The 26184-nt window shown below is 43.5% G+C and overlaps 1 protein-coding gene across 1 annotated transcript in view; it reads left to right on the forward strand.

The window, feature by feature from the left end:
- Positions 1-26184, forward strand: part of sestd1 (SEC14 and spectrin domains 1) — a 70885-nt gene that overhangs the window by 17556 nt on the left and 27145 nt on the right. Inside the window, exons 4-9 of the mRNA XM_072685411.1 lie at positions 188-296; positions 2981-3071; positions 9594-9707; positions 22582-22695; positions 23940-24034; positions 25362-25417. Coding sequence (XP_072541512.1) covers positions 188-296; positions 2981-3071; positions 9594-9707; positions 22582-22695; positions 23940-24034; positions 25362-25417 — 579 coding nt within the window. The remainder of the gene's footprint in view (positions 1-187; positions 297-2980; positions 3072-9593; positions 9708-22581; positions 22696-23939; positions 24035-25361; positions 25418-26184) is intronic.

Consider the following 26184-nt stretch of genomic DNA (forward strand, 5'->3'; position numbering starts at 1 on the left):
TGGACCTTATCTACCATGTTTCCATGAATTGAAATAAAATGCAAAAAGGCCAGAATATCAGAAACACTTGTTGATTCGTTTTTTTTCGTCATGCTGGCACTAAACAACATGTCTCTGTTGATTTAATGACAAACCTGTAAGTCTTACTGTCTCACTGACCACTTTTTTTGCTCCTTTTTTGGTCCAGGAGGTAAAGACAGACGCAGTGGCCTGATCCTGACCATTCCGCTATGCACAGAGCAGACCAGCATGGAGGAGCTCAGCTCCACTCTGGATTACCTGCTTGGCATCCCCAGGTGAGCACACCTACTTACACTAAGCTGCTGATCTGAACAACATTGGCCGTTAAGCCAGTCATGAAATTGGGAAAATGGTCTGTGGGATGGTAGTTCTCAAAGAGCAGGGCTGAAGGCCAGTGCAGTGATGTACAGTGATGCACTTTTGTTAATTCGGTGAGGTTTTGATGTTCATTGGGGACTTTCATTCATCAAAACAGTGACAGAACCTCATCTGGAACTGTGATTGTCAGAATGCTTTTATTTATTTATTTAATTATTTATTTATAAGACCTGTTATTCAGGACATACTATAAATGATTATTCATCTTTCCTTTTCATCTGCAGTGGTACCTGGTACCTATAATACTTCTACTATACTCTACTAGCTACTATAAATGAATCAGTGTCTCCCATAATTGATTCAGTATCTCAAATAAATGATTCAATATCTGCGGTAATTGACTGTACTTACTACTACTGTCCTAGACTCTGACTATCAAATGCAAGTTATCTTCCATAATTCAATATCTCCTATAAATGATTTAATGTCTCCTATAATTGCTTCAGTATCTCCCAAATAATGATTCAGTATCTACTGTAATTCACCCAATATCTACAATACTTTACTAGCTAAGTTATTCAGTATCACCCATAATTGGTTCAGGATCGCCAATAAATGATTCAGTGTCACCTATAAATGATGAATTTGCAATAAATGATTCAGTGTCTACTATAGAAGTGATTCTGTGAATCATTGAACAATTCAGTGTGTACTACAAATGCTTCAGGATCTACAATACATGATTCAGTCTGTTTTAAATGGTTCAGCAACTCCCATGAAGCATAATAATACGTGTCTATTGTGGTTTGAGGGTAAGGAACATGGGCCCACCCACTAGCCTCTAGGATTTAAAGGGTTCAATAAAACCCTGTGATTGGTTGAAGGGCTCATTTGAGTGTTGAAGCCTTTTGTACTATCAAGGCCCATGTCAAGGTTAAAGCTTTATGTCTCATTTGCGCAAAGTATCGGGACAGTCGTACCCTCGGACACTTGTGGTAAAGCTCGGGCAATTTCTCTACCCTCAGTATTATAAAGACATAATACCTACCTGTCTTCCTCCTTTAGCTGCTCATGTCAAGCTTTCTGCACACACAGACAAAGCCTGAGGCTTCTACATGGGCCATCAATCAACCCCTTTGAAAGCACTTAGCAGAAAGAGAATTATTAGAGCATGCATGAATTAGTACTGCTTTTAACCTGATTGCATTGCATACTGCCTGATACTGAAATGGGAAGGGTATCAGCAGTAATCCTTTATCGTCCTGGCATTAACAATTAATGTCTGTAACCATTATTATTATTGTTATTATTATTATTATGTTAAGTGGCTCTTTTGGGGCGTGTCATTCTCTGTATATTGAAGCGCTTGTTGGCTTTAATTCATATTCAAGTGTGCAGGAAAGGAGGGCAGCAGGCTTGGTTCTTGTGTAGGTCATTAAAAACTTGGAGTGGGAGGGATGCAACAGACACCCCTGAAGACATAAAGACATAAAGTTATATTTTATTTTATTATTTTTATTATTATTTTCTATTATTATTATTAATAATTATAGAAATAATATAATAAATTATTTATTTATTTATTTTTTACCTATTTCTCACCAATTTAGATCCCCAACCTGTACGTATTCCCTTCTGATAGCTGGGGACCCGGCTGCCTGGCGACATAGCATTGGCAGCTGTCGGAAAAGAGGCGATGGAGACGCGTTCAGTCCTTACCCTCCTAGTGTCGGCCGTTGCTAGTGCTAGGGGGTGCTATGCATGGGTGGGTCAACTGGCAGAATCAAATTAAAAGGGTAAAAAATTGATCAGTGACTTGATCAGTACTGGATCGATGTGATCACTGGTTTCAGCCCGTACTGCTTTTTTAACAAGGCACAATGCGGGGCAGCCACCCAGAACAGAGGTCTTAAAGGTGCAGTAACAAAGCATGGGGGTGGAAAATGGTCACGTCAGTATGAATGAGGGTTTGGTTTTGTCAGGACACGGGTTTACAAACCAGTCACAGCCTGAACAGCCTAGAAAAGAACCCGATAATTAGCTAACTTCAATTACCTGACTACTGTTAAGCCCGTCTCTCGCCGTTTCAGTCACGTAGCTCCAGCCTGCTGTGTTTCCACTTCAGCTTTTTTGCAGTGGCACTCACCAAATTGCTCCCTACTCATGATCTTTGAGCTTTTTAATGAGCCCGGCGCCTGTTCCTGAGCCGCCCAGACTGAACCAAAGTGGGCTTAAATGCCAGCAGATCCCTGCTGCTGTCTGAACCGGCTTCCACAGCGCTGTCGGTGTGTCAGCAGGCTTCCAAAACAATGATCCGTACAAAATGTGCCCTATTCCACACGGTCACACTGGTTAGCATTATTATTATTATTTTTTTAAAAATTTCGGACTATGGGGGTCATCCAGAGTTCAGGTTGATGGCTCCTCGCTGGTTCAGTAGATCCAGCTGATAAGAACAGAAGCTTGTTGTGGCTGCTGGTAGACAGTGAGTCAGACCTCGTCTTCGTCTCTGTTACTGATGTGCGTCTGGTCTTTTCTGTGTTAAACATAAAACCCCAAAAATCGATGTTCTCATGAATCCAGGTCCTTGCTGGTATGTCACTTGCTCACTTGCGCCCCCCTTCTCTCCCTCTGTGAACAGTGAGAAGTGTAAAGCCAGAGGGTTCACTGTGATCGTGGATGGAAGGAAGTCTCAGTGGAACGTGGTGAAGACGGTGGTCCTGATGTTACAGGTAGGAGAAAGATATCGAAAGGCTTTTAAAGGGATGGGTGTGGATTTCGGATCGGTCCTCTTGGTCCGGACCCAGCTAGAAAATGATGTATTGTTAGCTTTCAGGCCTGGTTGGCGTTGCAATCGTGATGCCATCTACAACTGAACCACAATCAGGGCAAAAAAGGTGACCTATGCAGTGACTAGCAGGAAGAAAAACTCCACAAGAGCTTTAAAATCAGGGCTCCGAGTGGCTCAGTGGTCTAATGTGTCTATGGCGAGTTCTAATCCCAAGTCATGCCTCTTTGCCATCAGTGGCCGGAATCTGAGAGAGCACAATTGGCTGCGGCTGGAGTCGTGTGTTAAGTTCTTATCCTCCTAGTGTTGGGAGATTTGCTAGTGCTAGGTGGGTGTTACAGGTGGGTGGGTTAATTGACCGTACCAAATTGAAAGTATAAAAGGGGGGAAATAAAAATCTTAAAATCCTGGATCCTTAAACCTGGCTTATTATTTTTTTTTTTTAACTCCACTGAACAACATACACATCTCTACTTTACTGAGGCAATGACACTAAAGCATGCAGCTCGCAAGGTGGCCCATTTTCAACCACACCTACATCAGTTCTTAAGGGTGAGGCGATTCAGACGTGTAAGAGTCAGGGAGACCCTTTGACAAGAACCAAAGTCTGATGGCAGGTCTTGTGGGGTGTTCCCGGTCTGCAGTGGTCAGTATCTACCAAAAATACTCCAGGAAGGACAAGGTCATGGGCACCTAGGGCTCATTTATGTGATCTGCGAAGGCCCCACCTCACAACTTGCAGGACTTAATTTGCTTATTTCTGTGCAACAGTACAGATACAGTCCGAGGAAGGGTTTTCCTCTCAACAGGGGCTCTGTGTCTGTGTGTCTGTGTGTCTGTGTGTCTGTGTGTCTGTGTGTCTGTGTGTCTGTGTGTGTGTGTGTGTGTGTGTGTGAGCCTTGCATTGCCTCAGTGTTCTCCACCATGTCCCGATTGGCAGGAAGTACCCGGTCACGCTGCAGGCTGAATTATTTCCCTGTGGCCACATTCTGCATGTCCTTGTGTTTCCTTTTGCATATGTTCATCCACTGAATCACCGATTTCACACTGCTTATTGAGGAGGCCCTGCCTTCGCTCACAGCTTGATTTCTTGCAGGAAAGCATCAATTTGGGTGTTTTGTAAAGTTAGGTCTCATGAAAGTTGCAGATATTTAAAGGAACCTGCTTTAAATTTCCCAAATTTCTGCATAATTCAGTGGTTGAGATGTAAACAGTCGCTCGGAGTGGGGTACTGCGGCGATGGTAGGAACGAGGTGTCCATCGCATCACAAATATAGCCATGGTATATACAGACAGATTTTCTAAACACTACTGTAATACGATGTAGACTGCGCGCTCAACCCTTATCCCTCTTAAAGCAATATTGGTCGACACAGGTGCCTGTTGTCGGACCCGGCCCTTTCCTCCCTGTCGGCTGCCCGGTGACGCTGCATCGGCAGCAGCTGGAAAAGAAGCTGTGGCTGGCTGATGTCGGGAGGCAGAAAAATAAATCCTAATCAGTAGAGTTGCATCTCTAGTTTCCTCAGATCAACACCTGGTTTGGTGGTAAATCAGGGCTTAATGATGGTAAATCAGGTGAGCTGCTGCTGCTGATGATACTGGCTGGACTGGGGGGCGTCCAGGAGAACCCTGGAGGAACCGAGCTCTGCTCTTCAGACTAGCTCACCGACAAGATCTCACTACTTTCTTTCTTCAGAATGAGAAGCTCTTGTTTCTCCTTTTTACTGGATTTATGTTCAGCTGCTTTATCTGTTCTGATGAGATCTGGAGTTAGAAACTATATATAATATAGTTAATATAGTAATAGAATAATGGGATTAGGGGCCTAAAACCTCCTGTACACAGCACTGTAGGTGTTTCTCTCTCTCTCTCTGTCTCTTTGTCTGTCTGTCTAATCAGATTTTATCGTATTGTGATCAATTTTGTTATGGTTTGTTATGGTCTCTAATCATATGGAGGAGACTATTAGTGCTTATTAAACACTGATCATCTGCAGGTTTCATTACTAACCGTGTAATTAGACTGGGCTAATTAGATAAGGAGCAGCAAATGTTGAGTAGAAATCACTGTATTCAGTACAGGAGAGGATCTGAATTTGTCGCCACTGATGTTTTTAATCTTTGGTTTACATGTATCATGATAAAAAAAACAACCTCTCTTTAAATATCGTGATCTAGTATTTTTACCATATCGCCCAGCCCTATGCTGTAGTCTACACTGTTCAGGCCGACCCTCGTACGAAGCGGCTGTGTGTTGTTTGTAAGCCGTGTTAACGTGAGCAGCCCCAAAAACAACATCTGTTTCCAAAATGTTCTTGCTGCAATCTTAATGAGTTAAGCCATTATCACAAGATCAGCACGCATCGGCTCTGGCAGCCTTCCCTCCCTGGGTTAAAACAAAGCGCTGCCTTTGAAATCGGTCGCTTTGAGCTTTTATTTGTCGTATGAATTGGAGTCTGTTCTGCTCGGTTATGTGACCTAGAAGCTCAGAGGTTGTGCGCTACATAAGAAATCTGTGTGTTTGACCTACTTGAGTCATTCTGTTAGCCCGTAGCTATTCGGCCCTAGTGTGTTTTCTCATCTTTTCCATTATGACTTGGAGAAATTTCGCTGTTAGTCCCTATTGCGACTGTTATCCTCGATAGTAATCGTCCCACTGAATCTAAATAAGCGAGATGTAACTAAGAGAGCTGAAGAGGCACCGGGAGAGATTAGCTGGTGTGAGAATGGCTGTGAGATGGGGAAAGGAGCAACGGTTTGGCCGAAGATCAAATCTGCAGTTTTCCCAATATCCCCGATCAATACAGTCAATCAGCCAAGACACGTCTGGTGTCCGAAGTTCCGCTTCTTCAGATTAACCCTGGAGCGATGGAAGCTAATCAGAATCAGTTACCTTTTACTTACACAGATTAGCATCGTGCTAACAGCCCGTCTGGTTCATCACACTCTCCTCGAACCGTGCGGAGGTGTTCAGGTATCTCTAATAGACTTGCTGATGTGCTTTCTGACACCGTATGACTCACTGTTTATAGATAGCAGGGAGTCCAGCAGTGGCAGAATACTGAACACCTCCACACGGTTCGAGGAGAGTGTGATGATGCTGTACAAATGCTGTTGCAATGTATGGACAAAAGTATTGGGACACCCGCTCATTCTTTGCGTCTTCTGAATCAATGGTTTTAAGAGTGTGTCCTACGGGAAGAAGGCTTTCTGCTAGAATTTGGAGGAGCATTGCTGTGAGGGTTAGTGAGGTCAGGATGTTGGATGGATGATCCCCACCTTACCTTATCCTCAACTCGCTAACACAGTTCCTCCACTGCTCCACAGCTCAATGCTGCTGGGGGGCTTTCTACCCCTCTAACCCCTCCCACCTGGCATTAGGCAGCATGGTGCCAATAGGTTCATTATGTTTATCTGCTCCAGAGAGTCTTATTCTATTGGCAGCATGCCTTACTCTACACTGCTCTCCCAGAACTGTCTGGTGTGTTTACGCCTCCAGATGTTTGGTGGATGTTGAAACCTCTGGATGTTTGGTGCTATTTCCTTGTTGGGTGGCCACGGCTCGTCCTGCCCAGCATTTTTAAAATGAACCTTAAGGAACCTCAAATTAGAGAACCTTTAAAAGTGCCCTGTTCATTTTGGAGCATTTCTATTGGTCCATTCATCGTGAAATTCTGAGACAATGTAAAGAACGACTGCCAGATTCACTTTCACTATGTCAAAAAGTGAAAACCTATAAAAAAAAGAGATTATAAGGATTTTGCACAATCATGATGATTATTATTGGCTGTCAGCCCACAGTTCACCCATTGGTGCATCCCTATAAACTGTGTTTGGTTTAAGCCACACCCACCTTCAGTTTGTAATATTAAAAAAACTGATAATCTGCTAAAAATGAGTGTAATATATAGAGCTCTCAGTATTTCTGCTGTTTCGTGCTGGATGCAACAAGATTAAGATTAGCGTTAGAGAAAGCGAGAGAGAAACCACCCCAGAGGCTGCTGGTCTTTTGCTCCGTTGGTTCTGGTCATTGCAGGCTGCTGTGCGGCTGATCTAGTAGCCTGTGACCTGGATTTGTCGGGGCTGGTTGAGCGCGCTGAGCTTGGCACATCTCTCCACTATTTTCACAGACCCAGCAGAGAGCTCTGAAGGATGGTGTCAAAGCCTCTGTCTGCTCCCAGTTAGTAATCTCTGTGTGCCTGATGGGAACTGGCGGGAAAACGCCTCCCTGAGACGGTTTCACACTTCCATAGCTCCATAGCTTCATCTCCAGAGTGGGGGAGTCGTTCAGTATTTCAGTAAATGGTATTAAATTGGTTTTAATGGAGGTTTCAGGTTTGGGTGCACTGATGTATTAAACTGTTCCCTGCTAATGTTGATGCCGGATCCTCAAGTATCTGCTTGTACAGGGTACCAGTCCCACAAATAGTTACTTTTCTACTTCTACTTTTAATTTTTTTTATGTAGGAAATTCAACATTTGGTGTCAAAACAACAAATACATTTTCAGCTTTATTTCAGAATAACAACAAAAACAGTGAAACTGCTGCAGTTTAACATTTAGCTACTGTGTACTGAGCCTCAGTGAATGGCTTGACATAAGGAGATACATACATACATACATACATACACAAGGACTGTATGTATGTATGTATGTATATCCTTATGTATGTATATATTATTTTTTATTTTATTATTTTATTTTTTTATTCATATGCTAGAGCTTTTTTTCCAGTCCCAGATCCGTTTGCTTCACGAGTTTGGTTCAGCCCTGAAATCAGCAGCCTGGGGTAGGGATGCATCGATCCGGCCTTTTCTGTTCTGATACCGATACGTAAACTTTGTATATCGGCCGATACCCGATTCCGATCAAATACCATTGCTGAATTAATAAACGGTATACATCACCATGTGAGACAGACTTAAGGCATCAGGATTGGTCAGGATTACTTTACTAACTTTGTAAACAAAATATACAGATAAATGACCACATGAATATAAATGTACTGCTTGCTATTTATTTGTCACTAAAATAATAAACAATGGTGCAGGACCTTAATACAGCATTCAAATTCAAAATAAAAAAGGAGTCAAACTTCCTAAAATATTTTAAAATAAATAAAAGGTATCAGCCAAAACTGACCGTAATCAGTCTTATTTTAATATTTTAGCGTAATTCAAAATAAAATTGAGCAGCTGAATCTGAGAATGAATAAGTAACTTGGCTAAACATCCAAGCAGTAATCAAACATTGCAAACATGTAAACATGTACTGCAGTCTCACACCTACAAATTAAGGGGAAAGGATCGGTTCTGTGGATCAGCCTAATTATCCGATACCCGATCCAGCTAATTTTGTTAATATCGGGGCCGATACCTGATCCTAATATCGGATCGGTGCATCAGTGTTCTTCACCACCTGATGTTTTTATCCAAAGACGAGACAGCCCTGTACACGATTTGTGATATGTGTGATACAGACACACCAGTGAAACACACACAGTGGACAGTGAACACACGTGCCCGGAGCGGTGGGCAGCCATTGCTGCGGCGCTCGGGCAGCAGAGAGGGTGAAGGGTCTTGCCCTGTAAAATTTAACCTGTAAAAATATTGGCTGGCTAACCAGTAGCATGCTGGGCTAGCTAATACAATCGAAGGGGGATCCGCTCGACTGGCAACTAGTAGCATCATAGCTAGTACAGTTGAGGGAGTGGACCAGCTCGGCATGCTGGCCACATCGGCTGGCTAATGTATTTGGTCCTAAATGGTCCTTCTGTACAATGACGTCAGACTAAACTGAATCAGTCAGTCCAGAAAGTCTGATTATAGAAACTGAGACTGAAAATAAAGGATTTTACTGAACCCGTTAATCAGCAGCTCGTCTGCACCTCCATATACTGGCATTGTAGATTTTGCAGCAGGCAGTTTTGCTACTGTTTATGGTAAAAATGTACGTGTGGCGTAATCCCACAGTGCCGACCGGTCACTGATATCAAAGGCAGAGAGGCTTCCTGACAGATCTGTGTTCTCTATGTGACTTTATCCCGACTAATCGAGCGGCCGGGTTTATGATGCCCATGCCTGTTGATGCTTCTCATGGCCGCGATGATGATATTCAGGATATTTTAGTCTTGTTGGTGTTGGTGGTGCTGACCGTACCGTACTGTGGCTGTTTGGACGCTTCATCTTGTGTGCTATTAATTAAAAGTTGGCTTTCGAGCAGCTCGCCTCGCATCCTGTTCCAGCTCAAATTTAGGCTTCATGCTCCGATTGCTTAATGCGTTTGTGGTGCGGCGTAAAGACCGCGGCGATGTTCATTCTGAACGTGCTAATGATTTTAATCCGCTCCTCTAATGGCTTTAAATGGGATTTTAATAGCTGCAGATCTGTATGTTTCACGCTCTGTGTTTTTATCTGAAATGCTGTTAGGCCAGATAATCAGATTTGTTCTCCGTCGCGCCCTTTCAGAACGTCATCCCGGCTGAGGTGTCCCTGGTGTGTGTGGTGAAGCCAGATGAATTCTGGGACAAGAAGGTCACCCATTTCTGCTTCTGGAAGGAGAAGGACAGGCTTGGCTTTGAGGTAAGTGCTGGAGGCTTTTTTTTATTTATTATTTTATATTGGCTCTCAGAATTGATTTATTATAGTACTTTATTACTTTATTTATTTATTTTTTTAATTATATATTTTGGATACGCATTTACACAATTTTTGTACAGGGTCTAGTCCTGGGGGGACAGTGTCCAGCTGGATTTGGTGAATTTCCTGCTTAAACACCACTTTTTATTTATATATTTTTTTTATTTAATTTATTTAATTTTGTGAGATTTGCTTATTTTTGCTCAAGGGCTCCTCCTACAGTCAGAGACTGTATTTCACTTTCACTCCACTGCAGTAAATACAAATACAGCTCTGAGCGCCCCCTCCAGGACAACTGCGGCCTGAAGCAGTAGAGTAATGATACAGAATTTGGATCTCGCTGCTGGATATTACTCAGTTCTGGCGAGAGGTCTTGTCGTGCAGCTCCACCAAAGCTCCATAGTGAAGTAGCAGCATTCCGGCCCGGAGTGGGAATGACGGAGGCGCCATTCTACCAGTTACTAGGAATGTCCTGATTTGATCCAGTGGATCAGGAATGGGGCCGGTCCAGGCATATTTGAGATTGATTGGCTATCGGCTGGTTTCATCCCAACCCAGTTCCCAGTCTTTGTTTTAACAAAGACTTAAATCGAAGAGACTTCAATCGGATCGGAGTACATCAGAATTCGCTCCACTGTCTAATTCTGATATATTGAGATCTAGTTGCTACATAATGTTGCTTCTAATGCTGCATTTGAAACCTGATAATCGCATAATCCTAATAATAGGACTCCGAACCACAGCTCTGATTAATGACTATGTTCCCATTACCAGAACACTGCATCTAACAAACGCAGACTGCAGTCAGGCATTTACTCTACCCGCTAATGATGAATTCTAAAGCTGCATTAATATTCAGCATGTATTTATGGAGTATAGCCGCACATGAAGCTCCATAATCTACCAGCGCACTGCAGGTGATGGCGGAGCCACCCCAGGGATGTTTACTTTACTTTATAAGCAGCCAATTTCCTACATTGATTAAGTGTAACGAACCCGTGCGCAATCAAGCCATGCGTCTACAACCCAGACGACCCTGGGCTCGATCATTTCTCACTGCTTTTTTATAAAACACACCGCAGGATTGCCTCGAATTCATTCCAGCGCCTGAAGGCTGTGTTTAAAAGCTTCATTTCAGCAGGCAGATGACCCGGGGTGAGGCGTTTGAGGCTGTGTGCTGGGGTGCTCTGTTCTGCTCTCATTATTAGAGCTCATATTCCATTTTTGGTTGGGTTGTGTACTTTAAGGAGGTTCGATGCGTGGCGGTTGTTCTGCAGAGTGCCTTTACTTTTAATGAGCTGTTTGTTTACTCTGCAGTTATGTACAGCTTCATGTACATAGATGGGTTTCTTTACCAGTAATCCGAGTCTTTCTGTGGACACTGAATCAGAGGTAGGGGGATCATGTGGTTCTATCCCAGGTGGTTGTGTGACTCATTTGGGTATAGGGTTGCTGTGTGTGTGTGTGTGTGTGTGTGTGTGTGTGTGTGTGTGTGTGTGTGTGTGTGTGTGTGTGTGTGTGTGTGACAGACACATGATCCCCTACCTCTGATTCAGTGTGTGTATGTATACATGTATGTGTAGACATGGTGTGTATATATATATATATATATATATAATATGAAATATGCAAGTGAGTCATAACATAGACTTTTTATTTATTTTATTATTTTTTCTGTCATGAGCATCTCTATCAACATCAGACATTCCTAATGAGTTTCTGTGGGTGATCTTGGAGGTCTCTGAAGACCAACCAGCGTATTACTAATCAGAATGTAATGTAGTAGTGTTCAGTTTACAGGTATGCAATTCGCATGTCGGTCATGTGATCCTTGATTTCTTTGAGTTTATTAATTTTCCTTATTTTGCTGAGCTCCTTACAGATTAGTTATACTTTCCAGTTATCATGTTCGTTTTCTTCACTTGCTACATGTCTCTACATGTGAGGTCAAGTCCAGTGACCATTGTCCAGTCATTGTCATTTCAGCTCTGTAGAAGTACACAGAAGGTGCAACATGGAGCAAAAACAATACAGTACAGGACAGACTGCAGAAAGTGCAACATGCAGACGTAGGTGATGACCTTGAACTTGAAAGACAATTCAATTAATACAATTAATACAATTAATATGACTCAATACTGAGTAAAGGTAGTGATTATAAGGTGCAGACTGAAGACCCTCCTCTTCCGAGAGTACTGGTCTCCTTATGGTGTTTATTAGTGTCTAAGATTTTTAGTCTATTCAGACTAGCTGAGGTTATTCTTGAGTGAATAGTGAAGCACTTTTTGTAAGTGGCTCTGGAGAAGAGCGTCTGCTAAATGCCTTAAATGTGAATGTAAATATATTGAGGTAATAAGTCTAGAATATATAAATAAGATTAATGGGATACAGACTTAAGGTTAGTTGGTGTGGCGCAACAGATAAAACCACTAGCTGCCAGTGTGCTGTTACACCATGTTGGAGACCAGGGTTCCAGGGTTCGATGTTGCGCTACATCAATGAGAGTCCTTGGGCAAGACTCCTAACACTACACTGGCCCTCTGACCTCTGTAATATGAGTAACCACGTAAGTAGCTCTGGATAAGAGCGTCAGCTAAATGCCATAAATGTAGATGTATGTTAAAATGATGGTTAAATGCTATGGGTTGTGGGGGTTGGGTTGTGGGTGGGGGGCTTAGTTCAGTCTCTTTTGTTAATAAGGGTTTCTGACTGAGGAGCAGGGATGCCCTTCAGCCAGTAAAACAAAGTCCATGTGAGGGATGAGTGGGGTCCTTCACAATGCTGATGGCCTTACGGGTATCAGCATGTGGTGTGGACATCTGTGACTGATGGGAGAGAGAGAGACCTCTATGATCTTCTCCTATTAAAAGTATTCACCCCCTTGCATTTATTCCCCTTTTATAGAAATGGAATCATGGTCAATATAATGTTTTAATACAAGAATTTACAGTAAGAACCCTGGTGCGAAGGTGAGAACAGATTTCTGCATAATCATTTTTGCATAAATATCCTCCCTTCAAGTCAGTGTTTGAGATCTTCCCACACAGACTCACAGTACTGTGCTGCTGTGACTGTGGCCAATCAGGCTTGTACATCTGGACAATGCAATTTTACTCCCTTCCTCTCAGCAAAACTGCTTAAGCTCTGCCTGGGGTGCTTTGGGATTGGGCATGTACAGCCCTTTTCATGTCCAGCCACACATTCTCTTCTGTATTGAGGTCTGGGCTTTGCCTCATCCACTCCAGAACGTTCACAGAGTTGTCTTTCAACCTTTTCGGTGTAGCCTTCACTGTGCGCTTCAGGTCATTGTCTTCACTTTAATCAAATCGTCCTCCAGGATTTCCCTGTATGTTGCTGCAGTCATTTTACCCTCTACCTGAACAAGCCTTCCAGTGCCTGCTGTTCCCACAGAAGCATTCCCACAGCTTGATGCTGCCACCAGCATGTTTCACGGTCGGGATGGCGTGTTTGTGGTGATGAGTAGTGTTTGGAGTCCACCAAACATGGCGTATAGCATATTGTGGTCCCATTTTGGTCCCATCAGACCAAAGAACCTTCCTCCTGTTGAGCTTGGAGACTCCCACATGCCTTTGGGTCACTTTGCTGCTCTCCTATAAAGCTCTGACTGGGGAAAAACCTGGGCAACAGTTTCTGAATGCAGGGCCTCTCCCATCTCTGCTGCTGAAGCTTTACTTTAATTCCTGCAGAGAAGCCATAGGTGTCTGATGGCCTCACTTCACTGGTCTCCTCCTGCACAGACCTTTCAGACTGGTGTCTGGTGTTAAAACCTCATTTAAGACACGGTCACTGCACTCAGATGATCTCCAGTTCAGTAATTGTGAGACTACTAGCAGCAATTGCTGGACCTTTGTTAAATTAGGTCAATCATTTTAAAGGGGCTGAAAAAAATTTAAATAAATAAATGATAAAATATAATAAATGTGTGGGAATGAATATATATATATATATATATATATATATATATATAATGTAATACACATATAATGTGTATGTGTGTGTGTGTATATGTATGTTTTTTTATAATATATTTAATAATTTTCTAAATAATTATAAAGCCACATTTATCTTGATTTATATATTTTTTTATATATAATATTTATCCAAAGCAAGCCTTTTTTTAATTTAAGTTGGGTGAGATGAGGGCAAAATTCCTTCAGATCTAGATCCCTGTGGATAAAAAAAAAGTGCAAAATGATTGAGTCCCCTTTGACACGTAAGCAGCAGCAGCACAAATTACTTTCTTTTCTTTCGTTTCTGAGGTATTTTCTAGGTCACAGAGTTGTTTGTGGTGGTGGGTCTCATGGGGTATACTTTGGGGAATTGCAGGTGGTTGCCAGGAAATAGAATAATATCAAAGATAATTTGATATTTTTGAGAGAAACTTTTCCATACAGTCTCTCAGAGTGCATGAAATAAGAGTGCCCGAGTAGAAGTGTGCACCCTGGCATTGCCTGGCAGTGTGCAGCTGTACCATTATTGCTGTGAAGCTCCTGTCCTGGTTTCTATGGTGTTTGTAGGTTGCTATAGTATAATGGGGTTGCTATGGTGTTGATAAGTGCTTTAATAATTTGCATTGTTCGGTAGTATATATCTGCTCTACTGTTGCTGTGAGGCTCATGTTCTGGTTTCTGTGGTGTTCACAAGTGCTAAGTTGCTATAGTATCCTAGGCAGTTGCTATAGTGTTGATAAGTAGCCTCTATTGCGTTTCTAGGTGGGTCCTATGATATCCTTTGTGGTTGCTGTGGTGTTGCTTAGTGCTTTTCTCTGGCATTGCTTGGCAGTGTGCAGCTTTTCTACCATTGCTAAGAACTCCATGTCCTGATTTCTATGGTGTTTCTAAGTGGTTGCTAGGTTGCTACCCTATGGTGATGATAAGTAGCCACTATTGAGTTTCTAGGTGGGTCCTATGGTATCCCTTGTGGTTGCTGTGGTGTTGCTTAGTGCTTTTATTTGGCATTGATTGGTAGTATACATCTGCTCTACTGTTGCTGTGAAGCTCATGTTCTGGCCAGAGATGTGGGGAGACGGTGCCCCCCCCCCCCCCAAATTGCTTTCTCTTGGGGTCCTGGCTGGCGATGGCTAGCAGCATGACCGGGATTCGAACCAGCGATCCTCTGGATCATAGTTGTCATAGTGACCGCGCATCATTCCGCTGGACCGCTTAGGGCTGGTCATGTATTTTAATAGGTATTTTCTAATGGTGGGTAATGGAGGTAATGTCCAATCATCCGCCGTAACTAATCATATAAACGGTTTAAAAAGATGCTGAAACTCTTGAATTGCGGGAAGAGCAGCCCTGTACTTCATCACTGCGTATCCATTGTCGCTACATTTATTAGAACAGACATCTCGCCCCAGGGGCTGATTTTGAGGGACGGGCTGTCTGGGCCGTCATAAAATTGATGACTCTCTTCTCCCAGACAAGCGGTGGGAGCCAGTGTGACAGTCAGTTCCCACTATATTCAATTCCAGAGTCATTTCTTCAGGGAAAGCAGATGTGCTGGTGGATCTGGACAGAAAGATTAATGAATGAAATGGGAACTGGATTTGTGTCCCTGCGTTCACCTTCCCATCTCACTCATCTTCATCTGTAGTAGTTACCTCTCCTGATTGGTCAGCTGACGACAGTGTCGTTAGTCTTATGGTTCTCCGTCTCTGTCCTTTCGCTGGTCAAACTAAACTGGGCATAGATGCCTTCATGGTGTGGGCCTTGTTTAAAAAAAAAAAAAGGGGGGGGGGGTTATTGTGTAATCCCCACCTCCAGTTTAGAAAGTCATTCTAAGATACTCTATATGGGCAAAAGTATTGGGACACCTTCTCATTCACTGTTTCTTCTGAAATCAAGGCTATTAAAAAGAGCTGATCCTGCTTCTGTTGGAGTAACTGTCTCTACTGTCCAGGGAGGAAGGCTTTCTACTAGATTTTGGAGCAGGACCATTGCTGTGAGGATTTGATTGCATGCAGTGACAAGGTCAGGATGTTTGATGGATGATCACCACCCACCTCATCATCCCCAACTCCCCAACTCATCCTATAAAGAATTGGATGGAGCTCCACCATCCATCATTCCAGAGAACACAGTTCATCCACTGCTCCACAGCTCAATCAATGCTGGGGGGCTTTATACCCCTCTAGCCCACACCTGGCATTAGGCAGCATGGTGCCAGTAGGCTCATGTTCATGATCTGCCCGAGAGAGTCCTATTCTATTGGCAGTACTTCTCTATAGGCACTAGACAAGCTGTGTGTGTGTGTGTGTGTGTGTGTGTGTGTGTGTGTGTGTGTGCGCATTTGCACATCTGTGCCAGCGATAGGTGCAGCATAAAGTAGCTGAATGTATTCTTTAGAAGGGGTGTCCACAAACATTTGGACACCTCTGGACGCACATTGATCGCTCCACGCATCTTCTCACAGAGGCATTGTGTTAATTAACGGCTTGTTAATTAGCTGATTAATTGAGGCAGATGAGTTGGGAGCTGGAAAGCGCTGAAATCTGCAGCACCGGGGTGGGGGAGCAGCGACCGACAGGATGTGAATGTGGGGCAAAGATGCTGCCCAGGTGCTCAGCAGATTGCGGGGTGTGGACTCCTGGAAGCTGCGGCCAATAGGGGGAGAGGACTCGTTAGTTTTCTTGTCTCATGGCTCCACCTTCTTTTTGAGCTTGATCTAATTGTGTCCTGTTGCCTGGCAACAGAAATGGGGGTTTTGAAATAGAGGTGGGTGGTGTCTTTCAAAGCGCAGTGCTCTTGGAAAACACACACACACACACACACACACACACACACACACACACACACACACACACACGTGTGCACAGATGGCCCGGCCTGTGCTGAATAGGGGTCAGTGTAGTGACTGTAGGAAGTGAAACGGCCCGGCTGGGGAATTCTCCTGAAAACACTCATTACCATGCTCCTGACCTACTTCAGCGAACACGCACTGAATGGAGAGGTTGTGCTGCAGCTGATCAGAGGAGCGCAGCACCAGGACCTTGCTGTCTTTAATAATCCCCTGAGCTGAAAATCAAGTGGTCAAAGCTGAGTTTGGCAGGAATGTGGAAACATATGGAGACGAGAGACCGAGGCTGAGAGTCTCCGCTCAGTTCAGTGAGCTTCTTTGGCACAACCATGTCCAGTTAGTGTTGCCGAGCAACATCGAAACGGGAAATGACATTGTTCTTTAATATGATTGAATTATTACTATTATTAATTATAATTAATAATAATAATAACTCAATAACTTTCTGGTTGTAAGATTACTTAGATTACCTCCATCTCTCAGTGTTGATCACAAGAATATCAAACAATTTCTCTCTCTCTGTATCTGTCTCTCTCTCTCTGTCTGTCTGTCTGTCTCTCTCTCTCTCTCTCTCTCTCTCTCTCTGTATCTGTCTCTCTCTCTGTATCTGTCTCTCTCTCTCTCTCTCTCTCTCTCTCTCTCTCTCTCTCTGTATCTGTCTCTCTCTCTCCATCACTCACTCTGTCTTTCTATGTCTCTCTCTCGTGCTCTCTCTCTCTCTATCTGTCTGTCTGTGTGTGTCTCTCTCTCTGTCTGTCTGTTTGTCTCTCTCTCTCTCTCTCTCTCTCTCTGTGTATCTCTCTCTCTCTCTCTCTCTCTCTCTCTGTGTATCTCTCTTTCTCTCTCTCTGTGTATCTCTCTTTCTCTCTCTCTGTGTATCTCTCTGTATCTCTCTCTGTGTATCTCTCTGTATCTCTCTCTGTGTATCTCTCTGTATCTCTCTCTGTGTATCTCTCTGTATCTCTCTCTGTGTATCTCTCTGTATCTCTCTCTGTGTATCTCTCTTTCTCTCTCTCTGTGTATCTCTCTGTATCTCTCTTTCTCTCTCTCTGTGTATCTCTCTTTCTCTCTCTCTCTGTATCTCTCTCTCTCTCTCTCTCTCTCTCTCTCTCTCGTGTTTCTGGTAATTGTGTGTTCTTTTCTCCGTCCACTTTTAGAGGCTGTATTTTCTGCAGATGCTGGTCCTGGATGCCAGCGTGTCTCAGTTTTCCGCTGGCGCGCAGACACTGAGGACTAGTATTTTTCTTAAAGCTGAGAGTTTAATTGGTAGTGGGTTTAAAGGTTTGAGAAATCCGTCCTGGTGAATTCTCAGGGCTGTTTTTAAAGTTCAAACGAAGGTTTAAAATAAACGCCATAATTTATAATTCAGCAGTCTGCTGATTTCATAGGAGTTTGCCATATGCCAAAAAACGATCTACACCAAGAGCCCTTCCAGCTTCAAGTACGGCTCGGCTCGACCCGCCATCCTTTAAGATCCAGGAAGACGAGCGTCCAGACTTTTTACTGTCCTGCACCGAAGTGGTGGAACGAACTTCCCCTGGGTGTCCGAACAGCAGAGTCCAACGCTCGCTGTCTTCAAACCCAGGCTGAAGACCCTCCTCCTCTTCTGAGAGTCCTCAGTGTGCAGAGTGTAGAGGGTGTAGAGTATCAGGGTCTCCAGACTGACTTCTGTATTCAGTAGAGTCTAAGATTAGAGGATCTTCTGGATTCTAGCTGATATAAACTGAGTGACGGTGAAGCTCTGCTGTAGGTCGCTCTGGAGAAGAGCATTGCCTTCAATAGAAATGAAAGGACATGATGGTAGGGTACCGGGGTGAAGGGTGGAAGCATCTCAGGAACGATTTCCTTTTTTGATATGAACTAACTAGAAGACTAGACTAAATAACTAAATGGACGGTAATGTAACTGTTACTACTGTAGAACATCCTCATATTAAGTTGGTCCATTTGGGTCGTCTAACTGGGCTCTCAGCAGAACTCGTGCTGTGTGATTTTCCTCCAGATTGGGAAGGATGTTGCTGTGGTGCTTCAGCAGGTGAACTGGTTCCCAGAATGTGTTTGCAGCTCCACACTGACAGAAATGGGAAGTTTTCGTTAAGGGTAATTGCGTACTCGGCCCGTTTGCTTCCATTAGGAGTCTGAAATTCTGACAGTCCTGTCGGTGAGTCAGCCTTTTCTTTTTTATATATTTTTTTTTAGGGATGGCAATAATTAAATATTCTGGTCACTCATCTGTCCATCTCTCTCGCTCGCTCTCGCTCTCTTTTTCTCTGTTGCTTTCACAACACTCATTTGTCTGAAAGGCCACTGTGGCTCTCAAATGAACGAGGCATTGATTATGAAAATTCCCAATGATAAAGGTTTCCTGTGGATGACTCTGAATAATTGGCCTTGCTCTTTTGCTTATATATATATATATATATATATATATATATATATATATATATATATATATATACACACACACACACACACACACACAAGATGGAAACTAAGGATATATATATATATATATATATACACACACACACACACACAAGATGGATAACTATATATACACACACAGTGAGGAAAATAAGTATTTGAACACCCTGCGACTTTGCAAGTTCTCCCACTTAGAAATCATGGAGGGGTCTGAAATTTTCATCTTAGGTGCATGTCCACTGCGAGAGACAACCTAAAAAAATATATATGTATGATTATATATAAAGTATATATTCCAGACCCCTTCCAGACCCCTTCATGGTTTCTAAGTGGGAGAACTTGCAAAGTCGCAGGGTGTTCAAATACATATTTTCCTCACTGTGTGTGTGTGTGTGTGTGTGTGTGTGTGTGTGTGTGTGTGTGTGTGTGTGTGTGTGTGTATATATATATATGTATATGTGTATGTGTATGTGTGTATTTATTCATTCATTCATATTATTATTATTATTATTATTATTAATATTATTATTATTAAGTTTAGAAGTTCTACTGTAGTAGATAACTGCCGATGACCTTATGATTGTGTATGCTTTATCGATGATGATGATTATGATTTTTTCAGGTGTGTGTGTGTGTGTGTGTGTGTGTGTGTGTGTGTGTGTGTACCATCAGTAGACTTTATATCTTTACCCGGGCGGATGGTGGGATGTTCTAGGGGGAGGAGCTGCCTGTATATGTTCAGCCCAGCAACCAATGGGGACTGTTCAAGGGGGAATCTTCTACTCTAAGGAAGTGGGTGGCAAGCTATATCTGTAGACAGAGAGGGAAGATTAAATATATTCGACATGGTGGACTTACTTGCCCCTACCCTACCCCACCCCCACACCTCACCCCACCCCACCGCACCGTACCCCACCCCACCCTGTATACTGTATACAGCCTACAGCCCACCCTTTATATAAGCCTTGGGTAAACGTCCCACAGGCTGAAGGATGCTGTGTTCGACCTTGTGGATGGGTGAAACGGACTTGGCACTTGTCCAGGCTGCTGTCTTCGAGATGTTCAGGGTTCAGGAGCACATGTTAGGAGGAATTTTCATCGTTATGACAAAAAACGCCTTGATCAAACAAATCGTATGAGCGAGATCTCTGAAGAACGTGAAAGCCTCTTCTCTCGCCCTCTCGAGTCCGCAGTCTGGACGGTGTGATGACTGAGAAAATGGAGAGATAATAAGAGGGCTGTCTGTCTGGTTCAGAGTATGGACACGCAGTGCTGTTCAGAGTTGTCACAGTTTCCTCCGAGGCCTCGGTGAGATTTCCTATTAGAGCACATCATCGTCTCCGTCTCTCTCCAGCCTGAGGCTGTGAAATCGGCCCTGCCGGCGTGTTGAGATGTAGATACATGTACTTTATTGGCTCTGGAGGGGCGTTTGGGTGCTGCAGCAGCAGGTGAAGGCTGGATAGTATGTACATATGATCAATATTCATAATTACAGGAGATGCAGTGATTCTCAAAATTCATGATTTTAATAAGGTGATGTATGTAGGGACTCCAGGACTCTGTCTTTTGTCTGATTGGGTGAATGGTAAAGCTAAATGTAGCATCCAGCCTCACCCACAATGGAATTTACATGGTGGCTGATCATGCTTCAAGGCAATTGGCTATCGATGTTTGCCTCCAAAACTCTGATTGGTCCATTTCTAGTCTAAAAGATTATGGTGTTTCGTATCAGTGACACTGTGTGTTCTTCTAACCCCAGAGTTGTCACTGAGGCCTCTTGGGATATGGTGGCCTACTGTCCCTGACCCTCTGCAGGTGTGTGTGTGTGTGTGTGTGTGTGTGTGTGTGTGTGTGTGTGTGTGTGTGTGTGTTTTTTGGCTGCAGAGAGTATCCTGTTCCTAGCCCTGTCCCCACTTCCAGTTTGTTGACTCAGCTGAGAACATCTGCAAGGCCATCCACACATTCTACACACACACACACACACTTAATACACTACATGGCCAAATGTTTGTGGACACCCCTAATTCTAATGAATGCATTCTGCTACTTTAAGTTGCACCCAGAAGTGCTGAGAAGTACTGCCAATAGAATAGGACTCTCTGGAGCAGATAAACATCATAAACCTATTGGCACCATGCTGCCTAATGCCAAGCGTGGGCTAGAGGAGGGGTATAAAGCCCCCCAGCATTGAGCTGTGGAGCAGTGGAGGAACTGTGCTCTCTGGAATGATGGATGGTGCTGCATCAAGGAGTTGGGCATGATGTGGGGTGGTGATCATCCAACATCCTGACCTTACTAATGCTCTTGTAGTAAGTGTAGTAGTGAGTAAATGTGCTGTGTGTGATTGGGTTTTCTATAGTGTGTGTGTGTGTGATTAGGGTTTCTATGGCGTGTGTATTAGCATTAGCGTTGGCCTCCACTCGGTTCTGAATGGGTTCTTCAGTGCTGGTTTATAAACAGAGAAAGGCGAGCGCTGGTTCTGCGGTTCTCCCGCTGGTAAAACAGAGCGTTTCAGTGAGAGTTTTATAAAGGGTCAGATATTATGGTCTGTTTTCAGGTTCCTCTGTAAAATAGCTCCACACTGCGGAACTGCAGGTGTTGTGGTGCTTCAGGGTCCGGTATATTGTGAAGTGGCCCAGAGAGAGATTTTCTGATGAGCCTAGCAGGAGGAGTGAGTGGACAGACAGACGGTGGGTGTGTGTGTGTGTGTGGGGTGTGTCAGACAGCCCGTCTCCTTAGGGTCAGAGTGGTCATGTTTGTGTTAAAGCCCCTCCCTGAGCTGCTCATGCTCGGGTAATGAGCGTCAGTGACATTTAGCGCAGCCATGTGGTTCTGACCCAGCGGAGGCCGGTGTCACCTGCTGTCTCCCTGCTCTCCGCCTTCATATTCCACATCAATTATTCATGCCTGATTAACCTGGGGTGACATTTGTGTCAGGGTTGTTTCGTGGTCCTGCTGCAGTGCTGTAACGGGGTCCGGTCACGCCGCAGTGCGTCCAGTTCATTAAACACTGTAATTATTAAATAATGAATGTACATAAATTGTACAGTATTTTATTGATACATTTTTCTTTCATTTTCTTTCTCTGTTTATTCATTTTATTTTATTTTATGTTTTTCCTGTACTTTCACCTGTTTTTTTTTTTTTTTTTTTTTTTTGTCTCATTTGGTCATCTTTCTTTTAGTTTTTGGGTTTTTTATTTATTTATTTCAATTTCTTTCTTTCTTTACCTATTTTCTTTCTTTTGTTCTTCCTTTTTTATGCTTTTTCTTTTTTCATTTTCTGTCAGGTTTTTCTATATATATATATTTGTTTTTATTTATATTTTTCTATCCATTTTTTCCCCTATTTTCTTCTTTCTTCCATTAATATTTTTTATTTTTTTTCCTTTATTTTTTTCAATTTCTTTCAGGTTTTTCTATATATATATATTATTAATTTTTCTTTTTTTCTTTTCTTTTTTTTCTTTATTTAATTTGTTTATGCTTGCTTTGTTTCTCTCTCCTTTATTCACCCTCTTATTTACTCTTATCCCTCTCTCTGATCATATATGTTGTGTTTTGTTGTGTTTGTAGGTTATCCTGGTGTCCGCTAATAAGCTCACCCGCTACATCGAGCCCTGTCAGCTGACTGATGAGTTTGGGGGCAGTCTGCAGTATGACCACATGGACTGGGTCAACAAGAGGCTGGTGAGTAATGTTTTCTCAAGCCACTGAAGCGTTTTCTTCCTGACAAACGGCCTCCAGACTGAGCTTCTGCACTGTCCGTGTGGAAATTCCCACTGAGGATTAATTCACTACAGAGGAAGTGGCTTACACAGTCCAGGAGCTTCACGCTGCAGTGTCTCCTTGCTTCAGCTCACCTGATTCAACATCCTGCCGAGACAAGCAGGACCAGCGTTCAGTCTGGAGTTTAGGGGTTTAAGCTTAGCTTCCTGTATACAGCTGTTCATTAACTCTACTTTTAAATCATTCATTTAAATATGAACGTAAGTACACTGTTTGGACAAAAGTATTGGGACACCTGCTCATTCATTGTTTCTTTTGAAGTCAAGGATATTTTAAAAAAAGAGCTGATCCTGCTCTCTGATCTCTACAGTCCAGGGAAGATTTCTACTAGAAGCATTGCTGTAAGGATTTGATTGCATTCAGAGACAAAAGCAGCATTAGTGAGATCAGGATATTGAATGATCACCATCTCACCTCATCATCCCCAACTTGCTGTCTAATCCAAAAGTACTGGATGGAGCTCCACCATCCATCATTCCAGAGAACACAGCTCTTCCACTGCTCCACAGCTCAATACTGGGGGGCTTTACACCCCTCCTCTAGCCTACGCCTGGCATTGGGCAGCATGGTGCCAATAGGTCCATGATGTTGATCTGCTCCATAGAGTCCTATTCTATTGGCAGTACTTTTTAATACAGGGGCTAGACAAGCTGTGTGTGTGTGTGTGTGTGTGTGTGTGTGTGTGTGTGCGCATTTGCACATCTTTTTGAGCAATAAGTGCAACTTAAAGCAGCTGAATGCATTCATTGGAAAGGGTGTCCATAAATATTTGGACATAGTGTACATCGAATAGCTTAACTGTAGCACCGTCTGTATTTCATTCATATTTATAGGCCACAGTATTTAAGCATCCATTTGCAAGTGAACACCTCTGTGCAGTTTAAGGGGAGTGTGTTCTCATGTAGGCCTGCAGTTAGCACCATGCTAATAGGTGGGGTTATTATAAGCTTGCATTATTTCTCGGCTAGATTAGCCTCGACACCAGCCGACCAAATCCGTGGAAGGAGGACAACATCTCTGTTCCCTGAATTATTAAAAATCGCTCCACCGTGATGATAAATGATTGTTGTTTTGACTGATTTCCTGCAGTGTGTTCTGTTGCGCCTCATAACTCTGTATGGCACTAAACGCAAGTTTCTGTTCAGGTGTTTGAAAAATTCACCAAGGAGTCCACGTCCCTGCTGGACGAGCTTGCGGTCATTAATGAAAACGAGAAGACCAGCCAGCCGGACAAGGCCAGGTATTTCACGTCTCATTATCTTCAACAAAAACCAATGATTTGCTCCACGGTTCTGTTTTACGTTACACACCCCTGCAGTGTCTCTCCCTCTCTTTTATTAAATGATATTAAGTATTCATGAATCTGTCCTCTCTCCGATTACTAAAGTGATTTATAGGATAGTTTTGGAGCGGGATCACTGCAGCGAGGACATACGCCCTGCTTATTAGAGGGGTGTTTTTTGGGGGGGGTTATCGTGGGAAGTTATTTTACCCCTGCTCATAATGAACTTACTGATGGACTCATAAAAGAACTCCTAATGATTAACTACATCAGTCAAATGCACCAGGGCCTGCACCAGGGCCTGCACCAGGGCCTGCACCAGGGCCTGCACCAGGGCCTGCACCAGGGCCTGCACCAGGGCCTGCACCAGGGCGGTAAATTCTGGTATATGTAAGCTAGGCACCAAAAAAATCTTTGAAGCTCCAGATGTTTAAGGCCCCAAGTTGTCTTAAGGCCCCAAGATGTTTAAGGCCGCCAGTGGTCCAGCTGAATAAGGCGCGGTCACTATGACCACATTGCTAGTTCGAGTCCTGGTCATGCTGCTAGCAATCGGCAGCTGGAGCCCCGAGAGAGCGCAGTTGGCCTTGCTCTCTCCAGGGTGCGTAGCTGGCCCAGGTTCCTCCAGTGCAGTGCTGGCCGCTGCATCAGGACCGGGTACACGGTGCTGTCCTCTGAGAGCGTTGGTTGCTCCATGATGTAGCATTGGCAGCAATTCAGACAAAGTGGCAGTGGATGGCTGCACACGTGTCGGAGGAGGCGTGCATCGGGGGGCGGGGGGAGAATGTGGGTGGGTCAGGTAATAGGTGATGCTTTATGGTCCATTTTTTTTTTTTTATATGTATTTATATCGGTCATATCAATCTAAATGTCATCCAGTGACCTGGTAATTCCATTAGCTTGTGGCTAGTCCTCTTCTGCAAGCAGATATTAATCGACACCAGGCTGTTGTCTGTCCTCTGTCAGGCTGAACTGTTTGAATTGTGAACCTTTAATTAATGAGCGGTTTAGAAGGGATTAAAGATTGGAAAAGTTTGCAGAAGCATTGCACAAAGGTTTGCATAGTAATTAGGTGCTCTATGCAGTCGCTGATGTTCTACTATTTGCAGCATCTCCATCATCTCTGAACGCACAACGTGGATCGCCTTATTTTAAATGAGCGATTTTTGGAAGTTTCTCAGAAGCTCCGCTGTTTGTATGTGTGGGCAGTCCATAATGTTGATTCTGGGCAAGCGGGAGGGGGAGGGGGGCTCTGCTGCACCATTCTGACATTCTTTTACCCCTTCAGGCCTTCGGACTGCAACGCCCTGCCTTCGTTTGACCCTGAAACTGTCCTCCAAACTGGTAAGCTTTCTCCTCCCTGATCACCTTCCTTCCTTCCTTCCCTCCTCCTCCAAAATCTAGTGGAACGCCTTCTTCCCTGGACAGTAGAGACAGTTACTCTAACAGAAGCAGGATCAGCTCTTTTTAGTAGCCTTGATTTCAGATGGTGTCCGAATACTTTTGTCATTGTAGTGTATATTATCCTTCATTGTTGTGTACACTCTGATTTGAGATATTTTGTTTAAGGATGTCACAATCAAGTTAATTCACCCGCCCCAACCAACCAAATCCGAGCCTCTTAACGCTGAGTATCAGCTGATACAGATCTGATCTGATCAGCTCCACAGTTTAGATCAGACGAGCTGCTGATCAATCTGATCAGTAAAATCCTTTATTTTCAGGATCAGTTTCTATAATCAGACTTTCTGGACTGACTGATTTAGTTTAGTCGAGACTTTTCTTAAAATTATGTTTTATAGTGTTTAATATCTTATAATCCAGTCTGATCTCCTCCCTGACCAATCAGCTCCCAGCTCCTTTACAACACTGCAGTCTGATCACTTCCTGTAGTGGTACACAGTCTGGACTGGTATCTGTGGTTGTTGGTCTACTGGTGTGTAATAACTGGTTTATAGTGGGTGAATGTGCTGTGTGTGTGTGATTGGTGTTTCTATAGCGTGTGTGTGTTAGCATTAGCGTTAGCCTCCACTCGGTTCTGAATGGGTTCTTCAGTGCTGGTTTATAAACAGAGAAAGGCGAGTGAGCGGTTCTGTGGTTCTCCCGCTGGT

The sequence above is a fragment of the Salminus brasiliensis genome, chromosome 8 (assembly GCF_030463535.1).
Source record: "Salminus brasiliensis chromosome 8, fSalBra1.hap2, whole genome shotgun sequence".
In the NCBI taxonomy this organism is placed as follows: domain Eukaryota; kingdom Metazoa; phylum Chordata; class Actinopteri; order Characiformes; family Bryconidae; genus Salminus; species Salminus brasiliensis.